At 44.5% G+C, this 23,144-nt stretch overlaps 1 protein-coding gene across 1 annotated transcript in view; it reads right to left on the bottom strand.

Moving 5' to 3' along the window:
• ITGA9 (integrin subunit alpha 9) overlaps positions 1–23,144 on the bottom strand; it is a 219,634-nt gene that overhangs the window by 180,755 nt on the left and 15,735 nt on the right. The window contains exons 4-11 of the mRNA XM_065665773.1: positions 22,273–22,396; positions 14,401–14,468; positions 12,025–12,154; positions 10,218–10,303; positions 7,611–7,679; positions 3,950–4,087; positions 1,701–1,806; positions 158–252 (exon numbers count right to left, since the gene is read on the bottom strand). Of these exons, the coding sequence (XP_065521845.1) occupies positions 158–252; positions 1,701–1,806; positions 3,950–4,087; positions 7,611–7,679; positions 10,218–10,303; positions 12,025–12,154; positions 14,401–14,468; positions 22,273–22,396 (816 nt within the window). The remainder of the gene's footprint in view (positions 1–157; positions 253–1,700; positions 1,807–3,949; positions 4,088–7,610; positions 7,680–10,217; positions 10,304–12,024; positions 12,155–14,400; positions 14,469–22,272; positions 22,397–23,144) is intronic.

Below are 23,144 nucleotides of genomic sequence, written 5' to 3'. Positions count from 1 at the left end.
GACAAACTTTGGGAGAAGCCATCTTCAGACTAGGACTGAGTAAAAGATGTAGAGTTATGATGAGGCTACCTATAAAGGGACCCCCAAATATGGTTTATTTCTGCAAGCCCTGGGAAAGTGATTTCAGATAGATATCACAAATAATAGTGTCACATACCATAGAGTACTGAGGTACAATACCATTGGCATCACCATGGTAAATGTACACTGCTCCTCTGTAGTTATCCTCCTTAGGTGCTCCAATGGCAACATCTGCAAAACAGTACAGATTATAAACATTTCATGATCCATTCCATTAATCAAACCTTTTCCCAATTTTAGAAGCCAGCTATCCATAGGAAAATAGCTCCCCACGACGAAGATGATCAGCAGCTCATGTGGACCTGGCTAGAAGGAACTTGCTTGATTTAATGAAGAGCTCATGTTAAGATAAACTTTTAAAGCCACACAACTGTATATGAATTTTTACACGCATGTGGCTATGTTATGCCTAATTAGAAACACGTGCATGTTGTGTGTGTGAAAATGTGAGTTTATTAACTAGAAACCATGCTTAAAAAGTTAATTTAGAATCCCTTCATATCAAAATCTCCAAGGCAGGGGAACCTCAGCTCTGTGAGCCAACATAGCACTGGCAAAACACTTACTGCAGCACTACACTACACTTGGTTTGCTGGAAAGTCCAAATCCAGAATGAGGCTGGGCATATTAAATGGATAAGCAGGAAGAAAAAAAGAAAGGCTGCCGAGGATGCACGTTCAAATTGCATTTGATCCAATTTAACTGCAAACTCCTTCAGGAAGAGTGATCCCACCTCCCATTCTCCTCACCTAGTTGGATTTTGTGACTATACAGTTGCTAAAATTAAAATCTTCCCAATGGCTTCCTACCCGCAGACTGATCCAGTTCACTCCACAGTCTCTCCATCATCACAATTGATCCACAAGCAGCAGCAAGAACATACAAATGCATGTCCAAGTGCAGAGGAAGAGCATGCCCATCATTTGTGAGGGCAACCTGCAATGAGGCTGGGTTAGGCGTAACGGGATACCACACCCTGAGTGGCCTGGAAGAAATAAATCCAGGCACACACTGAGCAAGTCAGCTTTTGTTTGGAAGTCCTTAATCTGTGTTGCCAGAATTCCAGGCAGAAAAGGCGCCAACATCAACACTTTGCTCTCACCTATTGCTATCACTGCATGGGGCCTCACACTGAGCAGCCTGCGAAAGGAGCAGGCTTAGAATAACGCAAAGGAAAGAAAGAATTAATAGAGCACATTATCACGACTGAGAAGCTACTGCTTAATTACACTTCATGATAAGAAACACGATTATGTCATCAAAACTGGAGAAGTGTGAAGACACAAAAAATGGGAAAGAGAAAGAATTCAGATGTGCTTCTGTTTTGTTTGGGGCGTGGGTATTTAAATCCTTCTATGAACAACACAGGGAAGAAGAAAATGCAACGGCAAGGAAAACAAAGCAACATTAATGTGATTGGGGTGCGAGCTGCATGGACATGGACTAACCCCAGATCAAGGACAATCAGTTACAAAAGGCTTTATCTGACAAATCCTACACAAGCACATTTTTCCTTATGAGCTCTGAAGGAGCGACGGATGCCACACAGCACTCAGCCATGAAAAGAGGCCAGCGGTGCCACCAGTCCTGCTGGCATTTCAGGAAGAAAGCACACCAACCTGGGAATCCATCATCATCAATGTCACCGAGCGCAGCCATGCTCTCCCCAAAGTGCGCGTTGTAGGCGCTGTCACCGTCCAGGACGAGCTGCTCTTCCAGCACTCCCTAGCAAGCAGGAAATAAAACAGGGTCAGGGAAATGGTGCGAGCCCTGGATGAGGCAAGCCTTCCCATGGGAGCCATCCATGTGGTGGGAAGCACCTGGGAACAGCTGCAGCCTGACTCTTGCCCTCATGGCACACGGATCACCCAGGTGCTGGGAATCTAATTTATTTGGGTTTTTAACCTTCTGTCTTTCAGTTTGGAGGGAGAGAGGGAAGAAAAAGGAGTGTGTGAGTGATATAACTGAACCGCTAGATTAACTGAACTCAGTGATGTAAGGAAATGCAGTCATAGGGCTTGGTGAGCTCATGAAGGCTTCCAGATGCCTAAAACCTGCCCAGGGCTCGCTCTACTGGCAGATTATATCCAAGGAGCAAAATCCTCAGCCCAGACTTAGTCAAACTAAACTGCAGTGAGTGAAGGAAAATTTTCCCCTAAGCAAAGAACATTTGGGCAAATGGATTTGAAAACTTTTTAAGTGCTGGAGAGAAGGATTAAAGCAAAGTCCCCCAAAAGCCTTCTGAAATGAAGAATAAGGGAAGAGATTTAATGAAATAAAGGGACAGAGGAAAGTTCAAAAGCAAGCTTTGTACTCCTGTGCCATGAGAAGCCTTATACGGCTCTGGTATTTCTTGCCCACCCACTTTCTGGTCAGATACATTGGCTTTAGTTTCTTGCTGTCTTACCTCAAGGGGAAGGGCACATTGCCACAAGAAAACAAAATTCAGTTATGCAATGTAACTCTGTACCCACCTCCAGGGTTGTTTTGGTTTGGTTTTGCTTTCTTTGTGAATGAGAGTAAACTGCCCTCTGGAACATGTAATAAAATCTTTTACTTGGCTGTGGGGACTTGCTGACTTTAAGAAAACCCCACATAAAGAAACTGAAATGCAACAAAGAGGAGACAGGCCTGTACGTGCGACTCATTTCTCTGCAGTCCTCACAGGAAAGGGCAAATATAAGTGTATTAAATCTAGCACCACTATGCATGCTCATATGATGAAGCAGTTTCTCTGATCTGATGCAGCAACCTCTTAAGCAATGATGCTTACAGAATGGAACACAGTTTGAAACGCCCAAGCCCCAAAATAAACCCCACCATCCTGCAAGCTATTGCTCCTGCAAGTAATCTGTGCCGTAGGAGTATAAGAAACTCCTACTAGATTCTTGACTGCTTTTTAAAAGATAGAAAATGAACTCCTTCACACTCTCACTGCAAGCAGGAAATGATGACTATTATCTGCTTGGCATTCTACACCCTCTCCTGAAGATCGAGCAGCAACACTGCTGGGACAGCCTGTGGGTCGAACTGAAAAAGTAACACTCATTTAAAAAAGGAGTAATAACACAAAATGAAATTACACCAGAAGTGATACTGAAGTCTCCCAAATGCTGCCTATAGGACTTGGGATGAATGGCAATCCTAGCATAAACAAACTTAATACATTCAAGTTCACATAATATTGGTGAGGCAAACCAATTTCATTTTAGTCCATAACAACTCCTGGTTTGATACAGCAGGACTAGGGCCTGAATATTAAGTATTTAATAATGTGTAAACAACCATTGTTTTCCTATAAATACAAGGTAAGAATGATTTTGTTTTGATGATGCAAGAAAGTTTAGGCTTTTCCAAGACTGTTGCTCAGTTATGTGAAATTCAATAGTACCAGCTGATAAGAACTTCCCCTAAAGTCTCTATATTAGGCATAACGTAAAGATAACATGAATTCAACCTCTGGTTTCTCTTCACAAAGTCTCCTAAGTCCCCAGACATTTGTGTTCTAATTTGTAGGTCTTAGTGACCACCCAAAACACAAAGGGAACTTAGTCAAAGCTGCTGACTCCTACTTGGTTTAGGCATCAGATTCATATAAAGCCACAAATACCACCAAGTTTCAACATAAAACCAGAAACTTCCCCAGACCTCCTCGAAAGATTCACAGCTCTGTGATGAATGCAGGCTGGTGTCTGGGAAACCAGGATACCAGATGAGTTTTCTGTGACTTCATGCTCGGCTACAGACATCCAGAGCCCCACTGTTTAAGACATCAAGTTTCTCCATGGAGTGCTGGAAGGACACTAGTGTTACCTTGCCCGCACCCACACCCTCATCCCTTACCAAGCCCTCTCCTGTCCATACTCACGTTTCCTCTGTTGATATAGACTGTGACTTGACCTTCATCTCTGATCTCAGAAAACATAGGTGCTCCGACCAGCAGGTCTGACAACCCGTCAGAGTTCAGATCAACTGCACATAAGGAGGAGCCAAAGTAAGAGCCCATCTGTAACCAAGCCGAGTCACAACAAAGCATTCAGTATCTGCCCACACACAGGAGGAAATCATTTAGGCGTGTTTTCTTGTTTTAATTTCAAATGATGACTTGCTGCTTTACCACTCACAAGCACTCCTAAAGAGAAAGCTTAGGGGATAATTCTGGCAGGAATTAAACACTTTACCGTAACAGTGCATCAGCTTGGACGTTTTAACAAAAGAATTAAATTTATACCCTTATACCCCGGGACATGCTTAAGTGAGACACTTAAAGAGCTTTCTTATATGAGCTTTCACTCGTCAAATGCTTAAAACCAGTAAGGGGTGAAATAAGTTTCCCAAACCAAGGCCTGGCAAGTGGTTATTCATGCCCAGTGCCAGATTTCCTAAAGAGGTTTGAAATTGGGTACCACAGATCTTCTGTGGGTGTGTTAAAGAAACACAGAAAAGAAAAATAGTCTAGGGGTAGGATATCCATGAAGAGGGGCATTTAAAATTACTTCTTCATTGTGGTCTGGCTTCTCCTGCTCTATTTGTACCTGTTTGTATCAGTCACCTTCAAATAGCAGTACTGGTTGTGGGGTTTGATCATAGCCTTTCATCTCACATACAGGCAGGTGAGTTGACACAGAAAGACTTTCAATAAAAGCTTTTTAGTTGATGCACAAAAAACCTAAGCGCCATTTTCAATCTACAGATATTACTGCTTGATAAAACTTCATTGCTTAACTTTAAGAAATCCATTAATTTCACGACTTAATTTTTGATATGTGTTAACATTAAATGCTAACAATCTCCCAACCAGCACCCACATTACAGGGTGGGACCTTAATAGCTCAGGGGGATCTTATAACAGTCTTCCAATACCTAAAAGGGGTCTACAAGAAACCTGGAGAGGGACTTTGGCAAGGGCATGCAGTGAGGGAATGGCTTTAACCTGCCAGAGGGGAGACTGAGATGAGCTCTTAGGCAGAAGTTTTCCCCTTTGAGGATGCTGAGGCACTGGCACAGGGTGCCCAGAGAAGCTGTGGCTGCCCCATCCCTGGGAGAGTTCAAGGCCAGGTTGGACATAGGGGCTTGGAGCAACCTGGTCTGGTGGAAGGGGTCCCTGCCTGTGGCAGGGGTTGGAACTGGATGAGCTTTAAGGTCCCTTCCAACCCAAACCAGGGGTTCTATTATTATGAATTTCAAAACACATTTAAACACAAGAAGGAGACGAAAAGCAAGAATGATATTACACCCTTACTTCATCCACTTCTCCTAAGGTACCACAAGGCATACTCTTTGAGACCAACTACAAACCATAGTCTCAAAATTAAATGCAACTTCCACAAGAAAATTGGAAAGATACCACTTCTGACTTGAAATTGAGAGCTGTTTACATAGCAGGAAAGATTGAGGTTACAGAAATCATTATTTAGGTTAAAAAGGATGAATCACATATCTTGTATGCTTTTACATTCCTCATTGTGGATCTCAGGCCTTCTACGCCTGATACATTTAGATGCACCAGCAACAGCTACCAGGCATGCAGGAGATGGGCAGCAGCGACTCTGTTCTATGAAGTCCATAAGGTTTAAAAGCTGCTAAATATATATAGTGGGGTGAGTTAAGGATAGAGTTTCAGTTTGTAATTCAGATTTCTGTGTTTGTGTGGGTTTAAAGTCAGACCTCAAACATCATTTGATGCCAGTTATTTTGTAGCTTAAGCTCCCTTGTGGGTTTTTTATTTGTTTATTTTTTTAATCCACTTAGGTTTTACAACAGATTTCTCATGGGTAAGGAGAAGATATGAGAAGCATTTCACTATGTATTTAGGCAGTTTTCAGGGAAAGGCTATTATTTACTTGACTGCAACATGGTATGCCTGCAGCGTGGGTGAGTTCACGGTGCTGTGAGAACCTGAAGTTTGTTCATTTAACATGTATAACAAGGCACTGGGTTCTCCTTTTTCTTCTCCGTATTTGATTTCCTAGCTCAGCCTCCAGCAATAAAAAAGAGATGGAAGAAACTGGCCTGCTTTAAACTTCTGTCAAACAAGAATGCCAGAACAACAAACTTTCGTACCACTGAGAAGGATGCAGTGCTTTCTGAGAGCTTATTTCCAGGCAGGACTCATTGCTGAGCATGTCTGGTTATATTTCAATTGCAAAACAAAGGAAGGGTGATTCAGGACAGGCTTCTTTTTCAAATAAAGTTCTCACTTGCATTGTAGAGAATTTGTAGAAGACAGATGCTGGGAGGAAGGAGGAGATGACAGCCTACAAGCATTTGAAGGATGCAAATAATAGATTATTTAAGTTATGGATTACGCAATTGAATGAAAAAGGAAAGATTTTGGCTGAGAGCTGCAAACTTCCTGATAGCTCTGTTTATTAGGCAGAGGAATAGTTCTCTAGGAGCATATCCTTAGGGACATTTAAAAGTCAACAGAGAAAGAAATGAACAGGAAGCAATCAAACACAGGAGATGCCCTGGATGAACTGGGAGGTCTTTTCCTTTCAAGATGTCTTCAATTCTGCTAATGCAAAGAAAGGCAAATTTTGGAGAGGCCCTAAAATACAAGTCACGCCATCCCCCTGCACAGCCTTGCAGTTTTCTTCTATTCCAGGCATGGTTTTTGCGACTGTGTTTTGTTGGGAAAAAAAATAACAAAACACGCTAACAGTCCCAGTTTGATGATACAGTCAAACACTTCATATCCATCTGAGAGTGGCAGGTCTTCCCACAGGCAGAAGCCACCAGTAACCTTTTTCTTCTGTATTCCCAGGAGAACACAGGTAGCTCCAGGTAAGGGGTATCATCTCCTGTGTTACTCCCAAATAAGACATATTTTTATCGTTACCTATAGGTAGATATACTGTCCACTTCATTTCCCCTGCAAAACATCTCCAGCAAGCCACCAGTGAAGAGCCTAAGCTGTTGCCTCCTCAAACACAACACTGCATATGGAGTGGGCACTGGATCTCACTAGCATTCACTAAAATTAATGGTGAGTGCAGTTCAGCAAGAGCAGAAAGCAAAACTGATTCATGGTGAGAAGGGGGAAATTGCAACCTCTTGAGGTAATGAAGCTGCTCCTCCATAAAACGGCATAACCCCCCCTGTCACATAGGAAAACAGACTGGGGTTCTTGTATCACACTAAGCTTCAGGCTACCCGCATCTCCTAGTAACATGTAAGAGGAAATCTCTGTGTGTAAGCTCAGTGGGCACCCCACGTCCCACATCTCAGAAGGCGCTGCTACAGCTGCATGAGGCTAAGCAGAACCACTAGTACAATTTTCAACAAGACATTTCATGTCAGCCATGTGGCTGTGGCCATTGAGCAGACACTGCAGTTATGACTGCTACAGGAGAAAGGGCATACAACTCGTCTGCACAGCAGGTTTAGCTCTTCTGGGATGATAAGAAGAAACAGAATTTGCTTGACAACTCTTGAAGCAGTGGAATGAAAATGATGCTGAGATGACCCTGCCATTATTTGCCCCTTCTCTACCTCTTAAAAGAAAAAACACATACATGAAAGCTCACCTTTTTTCCTGAAGCCTGAAAAATCTTAACCAGAGAGCCTGATAGTCTGTCTGTTCTGAAAATATAAACCTGAAAAGTGAAAGAAGAAAAAAGTTAGCCAATACTAACTATGACACACATAATGGTGCAGCATTGTTGCTTCCTAAATAATGTCTAAATCATGATCATGGCCATTGCTATTGCCAAGAGCCGATGTCATGACCACTTTAATGCTCAGTCTTCTTTCGAACAACAAAACATAGAGGTCCCCATTTTAGTTAGGAATCACAAGCCTTTTATTGTAAAAAATGCTTGAATATCTTGTCACCCGCATGTTTTGGTGCACATTTATGTATTTAAAAGCCAGTAGTAAAGGTACTTTCCAACTACCAACAAGAGGCATCTGGAGGCTGCCTGGAAATGGTAAAAGGCTGAGAAGGCGAAACCTGCTTCCCTTCCCTTGTCCAGCCTTCCTTTCTCAAGGACACATGCCTGCACGTACTGCACTGCAGACTTCACGATGCTTTAGCAAAGGTCAGAGTAGAAATCCCCATCGGACCACCCAAGGCATTTGCACTGTTTCTGCCTGAAACAATCCGTAAATCAGAAAACTATTCAAAACATAGCTCACTCATTACTTGTTTCCACAGGAGAAACTGTTTAATCAGGAACTCCCAGGGATAAAAATATTGATATGAGCTCTATAACAGATCTTGTACCAAGTTTTAGAGCCTAAAATGTACGGCTTGTAGAAAGGGGCTCCCTTTGACAGCAAGGCTGGCTCTGTTAGCCTTTGAGACTCCTCCAGCATTTGACAGCCTCCCTCCTAGCAGGTGCCCATAGTCTGCAGGACAGAAGATCCTTACTTCCAAGGCCACGTGGCAGAGCCAAGCACTTGACACAGTTGATTATGTGGCAAGTTATTAATAGATGGCAAGACCGAATTCAAAGCTGTCCTCAGCCGAGAACACAACACAGATTTACTGCAGACAATTGCTCTAGATATAAAGGACTCCCCGGGTTTTTGCAGTGCAGCAAGAACATGTTGCCAGGTGTCACAACTCCAAACCCAGCCTTACCTAATGACAATCTTTCTTGCTTACTTTGGAGAAATGACTCATTCATTAAAAATCTTGGCTTTACCTTCAGTGAAAAGGGTGTGACAATGCTAATCACTTTCCATCAGGGAAGTGGAAAGGATTAGCTTACTAGAGAGTGAGGAAAGCACAATATAACTGCTCAGTATAATGTCCTGTACTCAACATCTCTTACAGACTCTTTGCCATGTGTTCCTGCTACCCACATCCCATGCCAAGGGAGGATAACAGGAGCGTTTACAACTAGAGCAGCAGTCTTTTAAACTATAGGAGCAGATGCTTTCTCATGGATCTCACTTTAGCAGCTGGTTCTTTCTCCCTCCTTGTACAGAAATTAAATCTGTTCCACCAGGAAACAGGTTGGAAGGAAGGTGCATTGGAGCAGTCATAACAGCACCTGTGATAAGGAAACTATGTCTTTCACGTGTACATGTCCACTCAGTAGCAACTGCGCTGCTACTATATCACATATATCCTAGTCATGCCAGATCAGGTAATGTACCAAGTTCATCCTCTACTTTTACTCTGCTTTCTCCACTTGTGCTACTACCTTCTGGGACATGGTTACTACTAAAAATAACCTGCCTAAACCAAGGGATAGTGTTCATGGTAGTGGAGACCTCTCACTCCTCATGCTAGTGGAGACACTCCACACCAATTCATGTCCCTCTAGAAAAGAGCCAGAAGGACAAAGATGGAAGGCAGCTGCAGGACATCTCTGCTCAAGCACATGGTGACAGCAGGTCCCCAGAGGTTTGGATTTTGAAGAAAGGAACAAAAGCAGATCCTTTATATCTCTTTCCTCCCTCTTCCCACCTTTGTTTCAGAGGTGTATAAGGGTCACAGTGCTCACCCTCAACTGGCTCCCCCCAACAGCAGCTGACTACTCATCACAGGAACACCAGGCACACCTAACTCACCAGCCATTTCCATCTAGCCATTCACTTGCTTACATCTTTGGGACATCAAACATATATCTGCCTACAGGAAAACCATGGGGATTTTTTTCCCTTCTCAAGAGAATATCAATCACAAAGATTTCAAAGTACAGCTGGCAGAAACCCAGATTCTAATCCACTAAACTTCAATGTATTACGAAGCTTTAAGAGGGAGAACAAATCTCCTAGTGAATGGCTTTTCATGCTACTAGAGATGCTACCCTGAAGTAAATACTGAAATAGTCAAATGTATGAAGAAAACAAGCAGAAGACAAACTCTTTTTTCCAAGTTTTTTAATTTTCAGGCAAGGTTTAAGTGATACCTATACATTAAAAATCCTAAACAACAGCAGTGTGAAAGAAATGTTCCCTGTGTCTTGTTATAAGTAACTATTGTAAGGATTGGGTGGGAGAAAAAGGGAAGAGAGGGTTGATGACTTCATCAAACCACCTCACCTCTTCTCTGCTCAGTGCTCCAAAACTGCCCTGTATGAAAATATCTCCTGGCTTCTGAGACATGTGGGAACTGCACCAAAACTGCTGGTTTTGCCCCATTGCATCTGACCACAATAGTGTTTGAGAAAAAGCCGCACCTTTCCGATGCCTCCATCCTGGGGAGCTCCTCCTACAACGTCCGTGCTAGTCGGCTGGGAGAAATGACCTGCTGTCACTGCATATCCTGAGAGAGGAGATGGGGCGGGAAAGGAGGGACAAGATAAAGAAGTAAATAACCATGAAAGGGAAGAGCCTGACAAACAGGTCAGCCATCTGGATCACTGCTCCTCCTGGGCTGCACACTGTTAGCGTTCAACAACGTTCTGCTCAGGATGTGCCAATTTTCTGCTCAAAAGCTCACAGCAGTGGGAATCATGGAACCAACAAGGTAGGAAAACACCTTTAAGATCACCAAGTCCAACCATTCCCCAGCACTGCCAAGGCCACCACTAACCCATGGTACTGAGGGCCTCATCTACACGATGTGTGAACACTTCCAGGGATGGTGACTATACCAATGCCCTGGGCAGCCTGTTCCAATGCCTGAGCACCCTTTCAGAGAAGACATTGTTCACAATACCCAGTCTAAACCTCCCCTACTGCAGCTTGAGGCCGTTTCCTCTTGTCCTACCACTTGTTCCTTGGGAGCAGAGACCAGCTCCCTCCTGGCTCCATCCTCCTGTCAGGCAGTTGTAGAGAGTTGTATGAAGTAACAGTACGTCCCCCAGTACCCTTCTGAAAGCTTAGAGAAGAAAGGGGTGTTTGGAGCTGCGTGAGGGACACACGATGCAGGTACAGCGAACAGTTTGGTAACTGTGAGTCCAGAAAGGGAAGCAATAAGACAGGAATAGGCACAAACACAGCAAAGAAACCACATCACCGCAGAGAAAGTATCACATCAAAGAGCAACAGTCTCACATCGACCAGACAGAAGCGTTCTCCTTTGGCTAAAATCACTGCCTAGGAAGGCTTGGAAAATTACATGCCTTTTTGGTCGGGGGAGGCGAGCGGAGGACAGTGGGCAAAGAGGTCAGAGATGTTAATGGCTTAAAGAGACTTTTGTTTAGGTAAGAAGAAAAATGGGAGGATAGATCAAAGAAAAAAAGTGTATTTGAAAGAAGCAGATCAAAGATTCGGTCTTATTTGATACATTTGATATATAAAAATGATATATAATAACTAAAGATGGGTAGAGCTCTTTCCTTCTAAGGCTGTCTTGTATTTGCCTTGCTCATCTCCGGTAAATTATGAGGCTCTTGTCTACATGGTAACACTATAATTCAGGTCTAACAGTGGCAAAACCTGTTTATGTCCTCAAATACGGATATATACACTCCCATTTAGCTATCACCAAACAGTATCTTCCAAGTGGTATTTTTTTAAAGACTAAAGGTTAATGGGAAAATAAGAGGTCAGAGTGAGTCTTTAGTCAAACAATATCAAACTACTGACTGTTGGAAAAGCCTTCTAGGTCTAAACAATCTTAGGCACTGGGGATTAAGTGGAAGCCTTTAAATTGTTTTAGGACATCAGCTGATTTTAGAGCAAGAAAAACCAAGCAAGTTAAAGATGTACTCGAACCTATAGCCAACCTTTTCACAATCTTCTGTTGTCAATGGCTCACTTCTGTGGTGCTATTTTTGTTGAAATTAATTTGTATCTGCAACATACATTCTGTAACTGTGCGTTGTACCCATTTTAAAGTCTGATGTAAGCAGACACAACCTAACCACTGACAAATAATTTGTCCATCACAGGGCAAAGGCAGGAATGTAGGAGGCCTACTACCATCCAACTTGCTTTTCAGTTGAAATGCACTTTCAGTATCCACTTCACAGCACCAAAGCCCTGAAATCCATTGTTTGACTGATCCATGCTCACAGTGAGCACCAGAAAGCTGCTTACCGAGGTATGTGTACCGCCTGCCTATCATGGCATCATCGTTTAGCTTGTAATATGTGTTGTCAGTGAGATTCAGTACTTTGACAGTTCCTGTCCAATAATAAGATCCCGGTGCACCCATGATGACCAGCTCCTACAACAGGAAAAACAGAAAGGTGTGGGGGAAAGGATAGGGAAATACATAATTAATGGTCAAAACTGGGCAAAATTTCATGTTTTACACAGTAATGGAGAAGGGATGGGATATTAACTTAAAACACCAATTGCAGGACCATCTATAATAATCTCCATTCTGTGTGTATCCTTTCCAAACATGGAGATCACAGCACACACCCTAGAGACACATGGTCTCCCCTTTTATGGTGCACTTATACTCAGATGTCCTGCCCCTTCAGTAGGCCTTTCTCAGCCTTACCAACCATCAAACTCATCCCTGATAGCACAGTCCTCCCAAAAAACTCTCTCCACCTGCTGCCTTTCCCAACCATTCTCCAGAAGACCTGAAGACCCTCACCAAGAGATAGAAGTGCCCTAGTGCACCCAGAGCCACCATTCAGCTATAGACCATGCCCTGACGCTGGCTGACATGCTACACTAACCAGTCATGAAGGATGCAGCACAAAGGATTTTGATTTTACAACTGTGAAGCTAAAGACCTGGCACGCACTCAAAGAACAGGGTGTGTGTTACATGATGGCTGGTACATTTTGCCTTGCTCTGTCATTAGATATGCTCCGCTCGTCAAGAAACAACCTGGCTATAGTTCATTAGGATCACCCAGCCTGATTCAGGATTTCAAAAGACTAGAAATCTGGCAAAGCTTGACCCAGTATCCAAAGAGAAATGCTCATGGATAATGCTTTTGAAGCAAAACTCAAGGTACATTTACATGCAAGAGAGATTGAGAAAACGTTGCCCCAAAGCATCCAGCATCCTTGCAGGAAAACCGTACTCCTAGATGTGGTTTTAATTACCCTCAGCAAGGGACCAAATTAAGCCTGGGGAGCATTAAGCCTAGGTAAGCTCTCCACCCCTGGAGGAGACATGAGGACAGCTGCTTTGCCTCACATCTCCATTCAATGCAAGGCCATGAGTGGACTCCATCCTTGTGGGAAAATGCTCCCATAGCTGGGATCCCTTCAGGCGACCAGTTCCAGTCGGGGGCAGATGTTAAATGAGGGATTTTCCTAATAAGACTATTATTAGGAATAATAGGGACAGGACTGAAAACCCAGCCCAAGAGCAGAATGCGCTTGGCAACAGCTTTTTTCCTTGGGAGGGGCCATGCCCTCGAGGTCAAGGGATCATTTGCCAGCAGGAACAACTACCATCAGTGGTGCTAAATATACGGTAGGGGCTTGCCTGTTTGACCCAAAAAGCCATTTATCTGCATTTCCTGCTCAGTGAGCTGCCATCAGGTTGAAGCAATGAAAGTTCAAAGGTATCTTCTGAACCAGGGTAGCAAAGGAGGATTTAAAGCATGGGAACAGAAACAGGCTGGAAAGAGCAGACAAGCCAGGAAACAGCTGCTGCTGTCTCAGTATCCAGTTATCAGACAGTGCCACTGTGGCAACATTGCCTGCCATCCCACTTTACTCTGAAATCACTTTCTGCCATTTCAGAGAGCACACTTGTATTCTGCTTGTATCAGCCTGGACAATGAATTCTGCAGACCTGTGCATATGTAAGAAGGGGTTGGTATATACTTGACAAGACAGTAACAAAACACAAAAAAAACCCCAACCCTAAAACATTACAAAAACACATCAATACATACGTAAGGGAACAAATGCATCCTTGACATAACTAAAATATTGCTGATATTATTTCCTGGACAGTAGCATATGGTCCACTATCTAGAACAGCTCTGGAGCATATATTTTACCATTTTAATTCTTCTCCATCTTTTTGCAATAAAGAACTGAAGCAGAAGTGGGGAAAAAAAAGCTTATCTTATGAAAGTATATATAAACATATGCATATAGACGCATATACCCACATCCACCAACAAAGCCATTTAAGGAGAACTGGTTTACATCATCATTTAAAGAGTTAATATCAGGCATGGAAATATCTCTATGCAAGCTTTGGGATGTACCCAATCAAAATATCCCCTGCGGACATTTCTCAGAGTCAATTCATTCACTTTCATCCGTAGACCTTGAATCCCCAGTAGACCTATGTATGAACCACTGGGCAAGCATGGTGCAAGATGCAGGTACCTGGGAGGCTGGGTGATGCAGGAGAGTGCTGGCTGGAAGGGACCATGCTCAGCACTCAGCCCTCTGTCCAAGCCATGCCTAGGGCTGCCCTCCTGGGTCATGCAGCACGAGAGCTGCTCACCAACCCCATCCCTTCCATGCATTCGCCCCTGCTCACCTCTGTGAAGAAGCCCGCAATCCCTGCCTGGCATGAGCCGTGCTCCTCCCCGTACTTCTTCTTGTACTCTGGATGAAGAAGGGAAGAAATAAACCATGGTTATCCCCAGCACAGCACACATTCTCCACCCAAGCCGCCTGAATTGCTAAGTGCACAGCCTGGGGAGACACCAGCACACAAGGCTCCTGGGTTTTACCAATGGATCTACCACCAGTGTGCACCATGGCAGCATCCTCACCCACAGAAAAGGGCAAAGCAAGGGGCCTGAAACTGGGGGCACAGACAGGGAGACACTAAACAAGCAGTATCAGAGCAGTATGATAGCTGCAGCATCACCCCAGTAAAGGTGCCTCTGGTAGCCAGACGAGCACAGCTGGGAAGGAAGGAATAAAAGGTGACGCACATGCCTGTGTGCTACTGACCCAGACAACAGCCTTATCTGTGGGATGCTGGGGTCTGCTGCTTTTCATGGCCATCTGCTCAAAGCTCCAGTTCACAGGGGATCCAGTCAGCATAGTTTCTGTATTTTATGTAGCAAATGTTTCAAACCTGAGGAATTTTGACTTTATCTTTTTGCAGAAGAGGAAAAAAATATTTTTTTATAGAAATACATGGTGGGGGAATCACTTTCCACCTGCTTTTAATCCAAACATTTTCTATTTAGGAACATTTGGAACTTCCAGCCAGATCAGAAGCTTCACAGGGGTTTTTTTCCCCAGAGCATTATTTCCATATATTTACCATACCAGTAAGTGCCAAGCTTCAGCATATTGCTACTTCCTGTATGTTCCATCCATTCCAAAACCATCCACAATGTAGCCTGGCAATTGTGAATTTTATTTATTTTCTGTTAAGTAAGCACCATTAACTCATTGCTAAATGCTAATCTAATGAAATCAATGAACAAATTACCTCTTTGGAACCAAGCAAGCTCTTTTTCAGCTGCACTTTACTTAAGATCAAAAGGAATCAATCATAAACTGCTGCCTTAGCACAGACACGTTACACATAAACACACACACCCCATTCCCCCTCTATATATTACATATAGGCTCTTCCTACCATCATAAAGATGCTCAGATTTTAAGGAATTTGCTGAGGTCATACCAGTTGGACAGGGAGAGGTTTAATTGGAGAGACCACGCACAACAGTGACTTGATCCACAAATTACAGCCCAAATGCCTGACGCCCTTGGCTGAGGCAGGGTCCTGCCAAAGCAGATGTGTGTCCCAGCAGACCAGGAGGGCCAGAAGCACACTTGAGATTCCTCATGGGAACGCACGACAACAATTCCACTGAGAAACGAAGCCTATATTTGCTCACAGCTACTCGGAAAGTGCTGGGGCTCTGAATTGCCAGGTCTCCATGCACAGTCTCTCAGAGCCAGGCAATCCTCGCCTGGGAAAAAAGTATTTATTGACACGAACGCTTTTTATGCAGGGAGCTGAGGAGCTGAGGTTTCTCCCTCTGGCATGTCCTGCAAAAATAATGCCGTGTACACCGTGAAGGCCCTGCCTTCGCTACAGCTGGATTCCCACCCTTGCATAGGATGAAATGCACCAACTTCCACATCCATCCCATTCACAGGCTTTCACTTCAAGCCAAGGGTTTTCCTTTACACAGTGTTCTGAAGCGTGGACAGACCTTGCCTCTTCACAGTCATGCTCTTGACCTTAGTGTAATTCAAAGCAAAATGCCACTAGTCTCATGGAGGTCTTGAAGTATCCTTCTGCCTTACCTACTAAAATAGGCAGGAGGCTTTTGTAAGGACAGAGCTCAAGGCTTTAGAGACTTCCTTCTTAAATCCCACTTCACAGGATATACTAAAGGGGCTCAGGTTGACGATCAGAGAGCCTGAAAAGCCACCCAGGGGACATGAGGAGAGAAGACTTCTTACACACCCACTTCTTTGGAAAGCAAGCCTTGGTGGCTCATTGTGTCAGGACCATAACCACCCACTGCAAGTGTGCCTTGCTGACAATTTGATGGATTTAAAATGTTGTATTTCCCTATAAAATTGTATTACATTTGGCTCATGGTTTCTTTAAGTATCCCCTTCAAAAAAGCTGATGGCTCGATTTGCTTTATAATGAAAGAGGAAAATTGCCGTAGGATATTTAACTTGCACAACAAAAGATCTGGATCTTTCAGCAACACGTGAAAGCCTCAGCATGATATCAGCTTTTAAACTAAGAGAGGCGAGATTCAGGCTGGATGAGGGGAAAAAACTCTGTACAAAGAGGGTGGTAAAACAGTGGCACAGGTTGCACAGGGAGGTGATGGATGTGCCACCCCTGGAGACATTCAGTGCCAGGCTGGATATGGTTCTGGGCAACTTGATCTAGTTGAAGATGTTGCTGCTCAGGGGGGTTGGACTAGATGAGTTTTGAAGGTCCCATCCAACCCAAACCATTCTATGGTTCTATGATTTCCCAGCTTGAATGTCTCCAAACCATGTCCCCCCATAACTTCAGCCACCTGAGAGGCCCCATCCACATGGTTCTGCAAGTGCAAGTGATCACTGAAGCTCACCCCTGAATTTGGCTGCAAAGAAAAACCAAAGGCATGCAAAGCCATAGGACAGCAGAAGGAATGGCAGCTGCTTCAGCAATGCAAAGCAGTCATGGAACAGTGGTAGGTAGATCTGTAGCTTCATGTGCGCGTGTTCAAACATACAAAATTGCTTCATTTCTTAGGATAAACAGAGGATTTTCTTCTGATAAAACAACACATGCACAAAATGAAACCATTTCTCCAGAAAAGTTATTAAATTCACTGCATGTTTTATTATAGTACAAATTTTGCCTCCTGTAAAAACCAAAAGAAAACAGGGAGACCAATTCGGATCGACAAGTAACCTGAACCGAAAGTCCCAACATCAGAGAACACAACACAGCTGATATTCATCAGCAAAGTATGTATTAGAAAAGAAACATACACATTTTTGTTTTCATTGTCAGGCCAATGAAAAAAAAACAATTACTCTTTAGATGAACCAAATTATTAACTGCAATGAATAAGAAATGGGAAAGGTTTGGTGGTTTAAATGCTTATTGTAACATAAACTGAGTTGGCATGTCCACTGCAGCTCATACTTTGACAGACAGTGTTCATAGCTTTATATGATGCTTGGTGGGTTCTGAGTCACTTACATTGCCACTACTATCTGCTCAAACTAATGGCCCTACATTTCACTTAAATAACCAGTTATGCTTTGGTTGTAGCAGCTGTTAGATGGGATTGCAGCATTTCAAGTAAATGCAAAGTCTGGATATAATCAGTGCTTCTCTGAACTGAAGAAAAGGCATCAAAACTTTCTGACTTGAATGAATATGTGACAGTATTTCTCATGAAAAATAAACAGAGCTTGCAGAAGAAGAAGAAATGGATTCTCTACAGTGGCTCAGCATGACACACAGCAACAATGCAAAGCAATGCCTATCCTTCTTCCACACAAGTATCAAAGACCCATTCCACCATGACAGCATCTGAGAACACCATGCAAACTGTTTAACCTCTTTTCCTAACACCTCTGAGAGAAAAAAGCAGCTTTAGTGACATTTTGCAAGACAAAACAGAAGCACAGAGTCCCAAACACCCCAGACACTGAGGCTATTTGAGCATCTCAAGCTCCATTGGCACAGAGCAGCTATCAGCACCACATTTTCATGGGGGGAACCAAACGGACACATTCCTCCCCATGGTGCCAGCAGCTCAGTCCAGACAGACACAGGGGTCCTGGATTCCACCATAATCCTTTCAGCACTAAAGCACCCTTCCTTGTCAGCCCACCTAACTCCCACCTGCAGCAATGTACCCCCTGCTCCTTGCCCAAGCGGGGCTCCTTTCCACTCATGCATCCATGATCACAGCCTGAAACAGCCATCACTGTCGACGGGCACATCCCAGCATCAGACTTCTGCCTCCTCTTTGAGCTGGTCTGCCTCTCCCAAGCAGCAGATGAGCCCAAAAGGCATGAAAACCAAGATTGCTTCTACTTCCCCTCCACTTTGGTGCACAGCAGTGACACCCATCACTTAAACAACTGCCAGCCATCCATCAACGATCAACCACCAGGATGTTGTGCAATTACTGTGCCAGCTCACAGCTTTTGCACACCTGACTAGCAACATTTGCATGAGGTTTAGATATTGCGTGCGGTGGATTCTGTAGTTTCTGCATAGCCCCAGGCAATAACCGCTGTCATGAACAGAGCCTTTGTTTTTACACTCCTTTATTGTTCTTCCTTGTCTGCTGCAGACTGCTGCGCACCCCCAATTACACAAACCACAAGCCACTAAACTAACTGCTGTGGCGACAGCCGATAGCAAAGCAGTAAGATGAGGCTGAGTCTGGAAGAGGTGGTTGCCTCCTTGACTTTGAAGATGTGCCATGAATAAACACAGAAAGCGAGAAAGAGAGGAAAAAGATGTTAGTGGTTTGCAGCCATGATGATCTCGGGTTATAAGAGAAGGGAGCCTGAGGAAGAAGTAATTGGATAAAACAATATACAAAACAAAAAGGATAAGCTGTGATGTGTGATGATTCTTGAGGCAAATGCTCCTCAACAACTTCTCTGAGCAAACCTCTCAAAGTCTCTAAGCAAATTTCAATGCCGTAACATAGCATAAGCTCCAGAGTGCAATAAAATCCTGCATCTACCATCTTCACAGAGGGAAGCAAAATTGGACAGTTACAGTAAACTAACATTTGCACTGGAAGCCTCTTCCTTCCTATCTTACAGTGTTTCACTACTCTAGGAAGAAACAGTAGTAATCTTTCTGACCTAGCATTGTGGTATTGGGTTTGCACCACAAAGCAGGGATGGCTCCCAGAATACCAAACGTGGTCTGGACGCTGTGGGAAAACTTGCCTGTCCCTTTGGAAGCAAGGCATGTGAGCATGTGCTGTTCCCCTTATTTGCTAACCAATGGGTCCATCAGTCTTCCCCACCTTCACCACCAACTTCTACCACAGAGGAGCAGGAAACCACCCCAGCTCTCCTTATCAGCTGGGCTGTTTCTCACAGTAGATGCAGCCACCCTTCTTTGCAAACTGACTACATCAAGGGAATGAAAAGGCAGCTCCCTTTTATTTTGGAAGGCCATTAAAACTACAGGAAAAATAACCAAGTGAAAGCACTGCCTGGAAGACTCTGGCTCCATACGCCAGCTATACCACAAAGGTCATCCAGATCGTATAAACCAGATTAGTTCCTACTCAGAGAGATTGTGTTAAAGTATTAGGCTTGCTGCTGTTGTCATTAGCTCTCAGCTGCTTCCAGACTTCTGTCAGCCCTTTCAGGGAAGCCGGACAAGAATAAGATGGATTGAGACTGTGCTGCTGCACCACTACCACCCAGTCAGGAAACTTCCATGTCCTCCTGTGCCTTTTAATTATTAAGCCTGCTTTATGTGTAGAGAAAACATACTGTGTGTATGAAGTACGTCTGCCCCAAAGTCAGACTCCTCTCCCTTGCTGGCAGAACACTGCTGTTATACAAACGAATAACCCATCCCAGGGTACACACACATACACAGAGACGGATGAAAACTGATGTGAGCTCAATTGGCCTGCACCCTTCACCAGTATGGAGAGCCAGCTCTGGCTGTGGACCATGTGGACCAGCAGTCACGCCAGCCTCTCACAGGGCTTATCACCTTAGCTGTGAAGGAAAACAGCTACAAGGATGACTGCAATCTTATTCCACAGCAAGCCTCAATCAAAGAATCACTCTGTGTGACACAGCACGGCTTCCTCTCTCTTTGAGCTCGTGTTACTGAAACCTAAAAGAAACAGGAGTAAACAAACGCAGCCACCCCTCGTGATACTTCGTGATTTCATGTCTGATGGGGGGGCAGAAAATCAGTCCCAAACCTCCCACTTTCACTCTAGCATGGAGTGAAATTAAGCCAACATTGCACTGCACCAGCCCTGCCAACTTTCCACTGGCTGCTCTGCGTGTTCTAGGCCCACACATTTCTATTTTCTAGCAATTCCTGGCAAATATCCTGTCAGATTAGCAGCACTTTTACTCCGAAGACATGACGCACTCTAAAACACAAGCGGTTCATCTCTTCCAGAAACCACCTCCGGCCGCAGCCTCAGGCGAGACACTTTTAAGGTGGTGCAAGAGCAGTGGCACAGGCTCAGAGGGAGCCCCAAGCAGCATCCCCATGCGTGTGTGTTGACCATAAAGTATTGTGCCGCAGGTGAGATACAAAATCCCTTCTGTTACAAATAATGACTGATTTCAGGGCTGGGAAACGCACAGCCCTGAAGCTGTGTGCCATCTCCAGGAGCTGTGCAGGTTTGTTGTAGCAAGTCCCAGGGTAAAGCCTGGAGGAGCCACCTCAGGATCAAAAGGGGGTAATGGAGCAGACTCAGTTCTGCACTGGGACATGACCGCTCGCCAGCAGCAGAGAAACTTGCTGGGACATCCTTATCCCTCTCTCACTTACTGATGTCAGCAGCAAGCCTGCTCTTGGCTGCTGCCAATTTTGGATGGGGATGGGGTAGGGGGCATTAATAAAAATGAATATATAAATCAATACAATCAGAGGTTTCGCCCACAACAAACCCTGCTGTGTCTTGGCCTCCAAATGACCACACTTCCTCAGGCTCCTCCAGGCAAGAGGGGAAAGACATTTCCCAGGACACAGAAGCAACCAAGGCCGTGCTTTCCCTCAGATGCTTCTCTGAAGGCCAAGGAATCTTAGGAGATACCCTGTCTTCTTCCTGACAACACACTCATGCCCCTGCTTTAGTTAATTGCTCTTGGCAGAGGAGATGCTGTCTTCTGAAGTCTTTAGGAAAGGAAACATGACAAAAGAGTCTCACATGCACCAGAGAGCTGGGAAATTAAAACGCTGACGCTTGCCATTTAGAGTAGAACCAACAGGCACAGTCACCCCTCCTTAGAGCTGGAGCCCCCCCTTTCTATGCACCCCAAACCCAGACATTCAGAGGATCCAAACAAGGACCAAGACACCTTATGGCACCTGAAACACAATAGCAGCTTAACATAAACTGCTGCAGAAGTTCCCCAAAGGGAGCAAGGTGTTAAGCAACCCTTACGTCCCCCTCTAGTCCTCTGATAAATCACAACACAAAACTGAAAGTGTTCTCATAAGGTGGGAAAATTGGTTACTGATTGCAACGTAAGGCAGGATTTTTACTGTGCGCGTAGCGAAGTATGAGATGCCAACTCAGAGGGATGCTGGGGAGGAACTCTTTGTCAGGGACTGTAGTGACAGGACAAGGGGTAACGGGTTAAAACTTAAACAGGGGAAGTTTAGATTGGATATAAGGAGGAAATTCTTTCCTGTTAGGGTGGTGAGGCACTGGAATTGGTTGCCCAGGGAGGCTGTGAGCGCTCCATCCCTGGCAGTGTTCAAGGCCAGGTTGGATGAAGCCTTGGGTGGGATGGTTTAGTGTGAGGTGTCCCTGCCCATGGCAGGGGGGTTGGAGCTGGATGATCTTGAGGTCCTTTCCAACCCTAACTATTCTATGATTCTATGATCTCCTGATCATTCACATAAGGGAAGAGCGAGCTGCTGTGTCAAAACCAGCTCAGAAACGTATTATTCCTCTAGTAAAGTGTGTGACTTTACAGTCACACCGTAAGTCGCAGGACCCAACTTCATTCAAAACCCCACCATTACCCCAGCTGTGCCACAAGGCAGCCATGTTACCAAAAAATGAATATTATCGGTAGTGAGGGTGGTTCATGGATGATTTTGGGTGATTTATTTGTGGAAGATTCATTGTGGATGGTTTTGGAAATAAAGGGAAAGCACAGCAGCTGTAAAATGAGACCGCAGCAAGGGAAATAAGAGGTAAGCCCCATTCCTGATTCCCACACTCCTTACCTTCATAGCAGGGAAACAGTCTCCTCCCATTGGGCTGCAGGTTGGGGGGAATGATGTTGCAGAAGCCATGAGGCAGGATGTACTCTGTCTCGTAGTAGATGTTCTTCCAGCGGTGAGCGCACGCCTGCAGAGATCACATCACTCTGGTTATTGATCCAGAGTCACAGGAGAGCATTCAGACCTAGGCAGAGCACGTGTGAACAGGACCTCTCAGCCTTGACATTGTTGTCCTCTCCATACATCCCACTCTTCCAAGATAAAGCACCTCCTCATCGCTAACTTCGGCAGCTTATGACGCTGCTGACCTGACAGCTCAGCCTTCACGGGTGCGTGGCTGGAAAACCACAAATCTCAGAGCAAGACAGAGCCCATGCCAGGTATTTCAAGATCTCTCACTGTGTGAATCCTCACAGCTAGTGAAGTTTTACTAACTCACGATGCGATAACAGAACCCAGCCAAGGCAGAAAACAGGGGAAAACAGAAACAAAGACATTGAGAATACACACAGGAGGATCAGAACAGATGTTAAGACTCAGGTTACTAAGACCATGTTAGAAGGTCATCCCGCCAGAGGATAAATGAGTCAAAGGCTTGTCTTGCTGGGAAAAGCAGCTCTGTTTCTGGTGACAGAAGAGCTGGGCCTTGCTTACTGGTAATGAACTTCAGTGGAAATACCAGAGATTTTGTCGCAACAAGAGTGCAACATCAGTCAAGGTACAGATGAGCTGCAGGGATGCGGGTGCCTTTCCCTTCATAGTCAAGAGTAAGATCACCCTGCAAAGCCATACCTACACCAGTCTCACCAGGACACTTGCTCAGTACAGCTGCACACACACAAGCAATGCGGAGTCCGGTTCACACCTTCCCAGAA

This window comes from Lathamus discolor, chromosome 2 (assembly GCF_037157495.1).
Source record: "Lathamus discolor isolate bLatDis1 chromosome 2, bLatDis1.hap1, whole genome shotgun sequence".
Taxonomy (NCBI): Eukaryota; Metazoa; Chordata; class Aves; order Psittaciformes; family Psittacidae; genus Lathamus; species Lathamus discolor.
The sequence above is the reverse complement of the archived record's forward strand: the minus strand, read 5'-3'. Positions and strand labels throughout refer to the sequence as shown.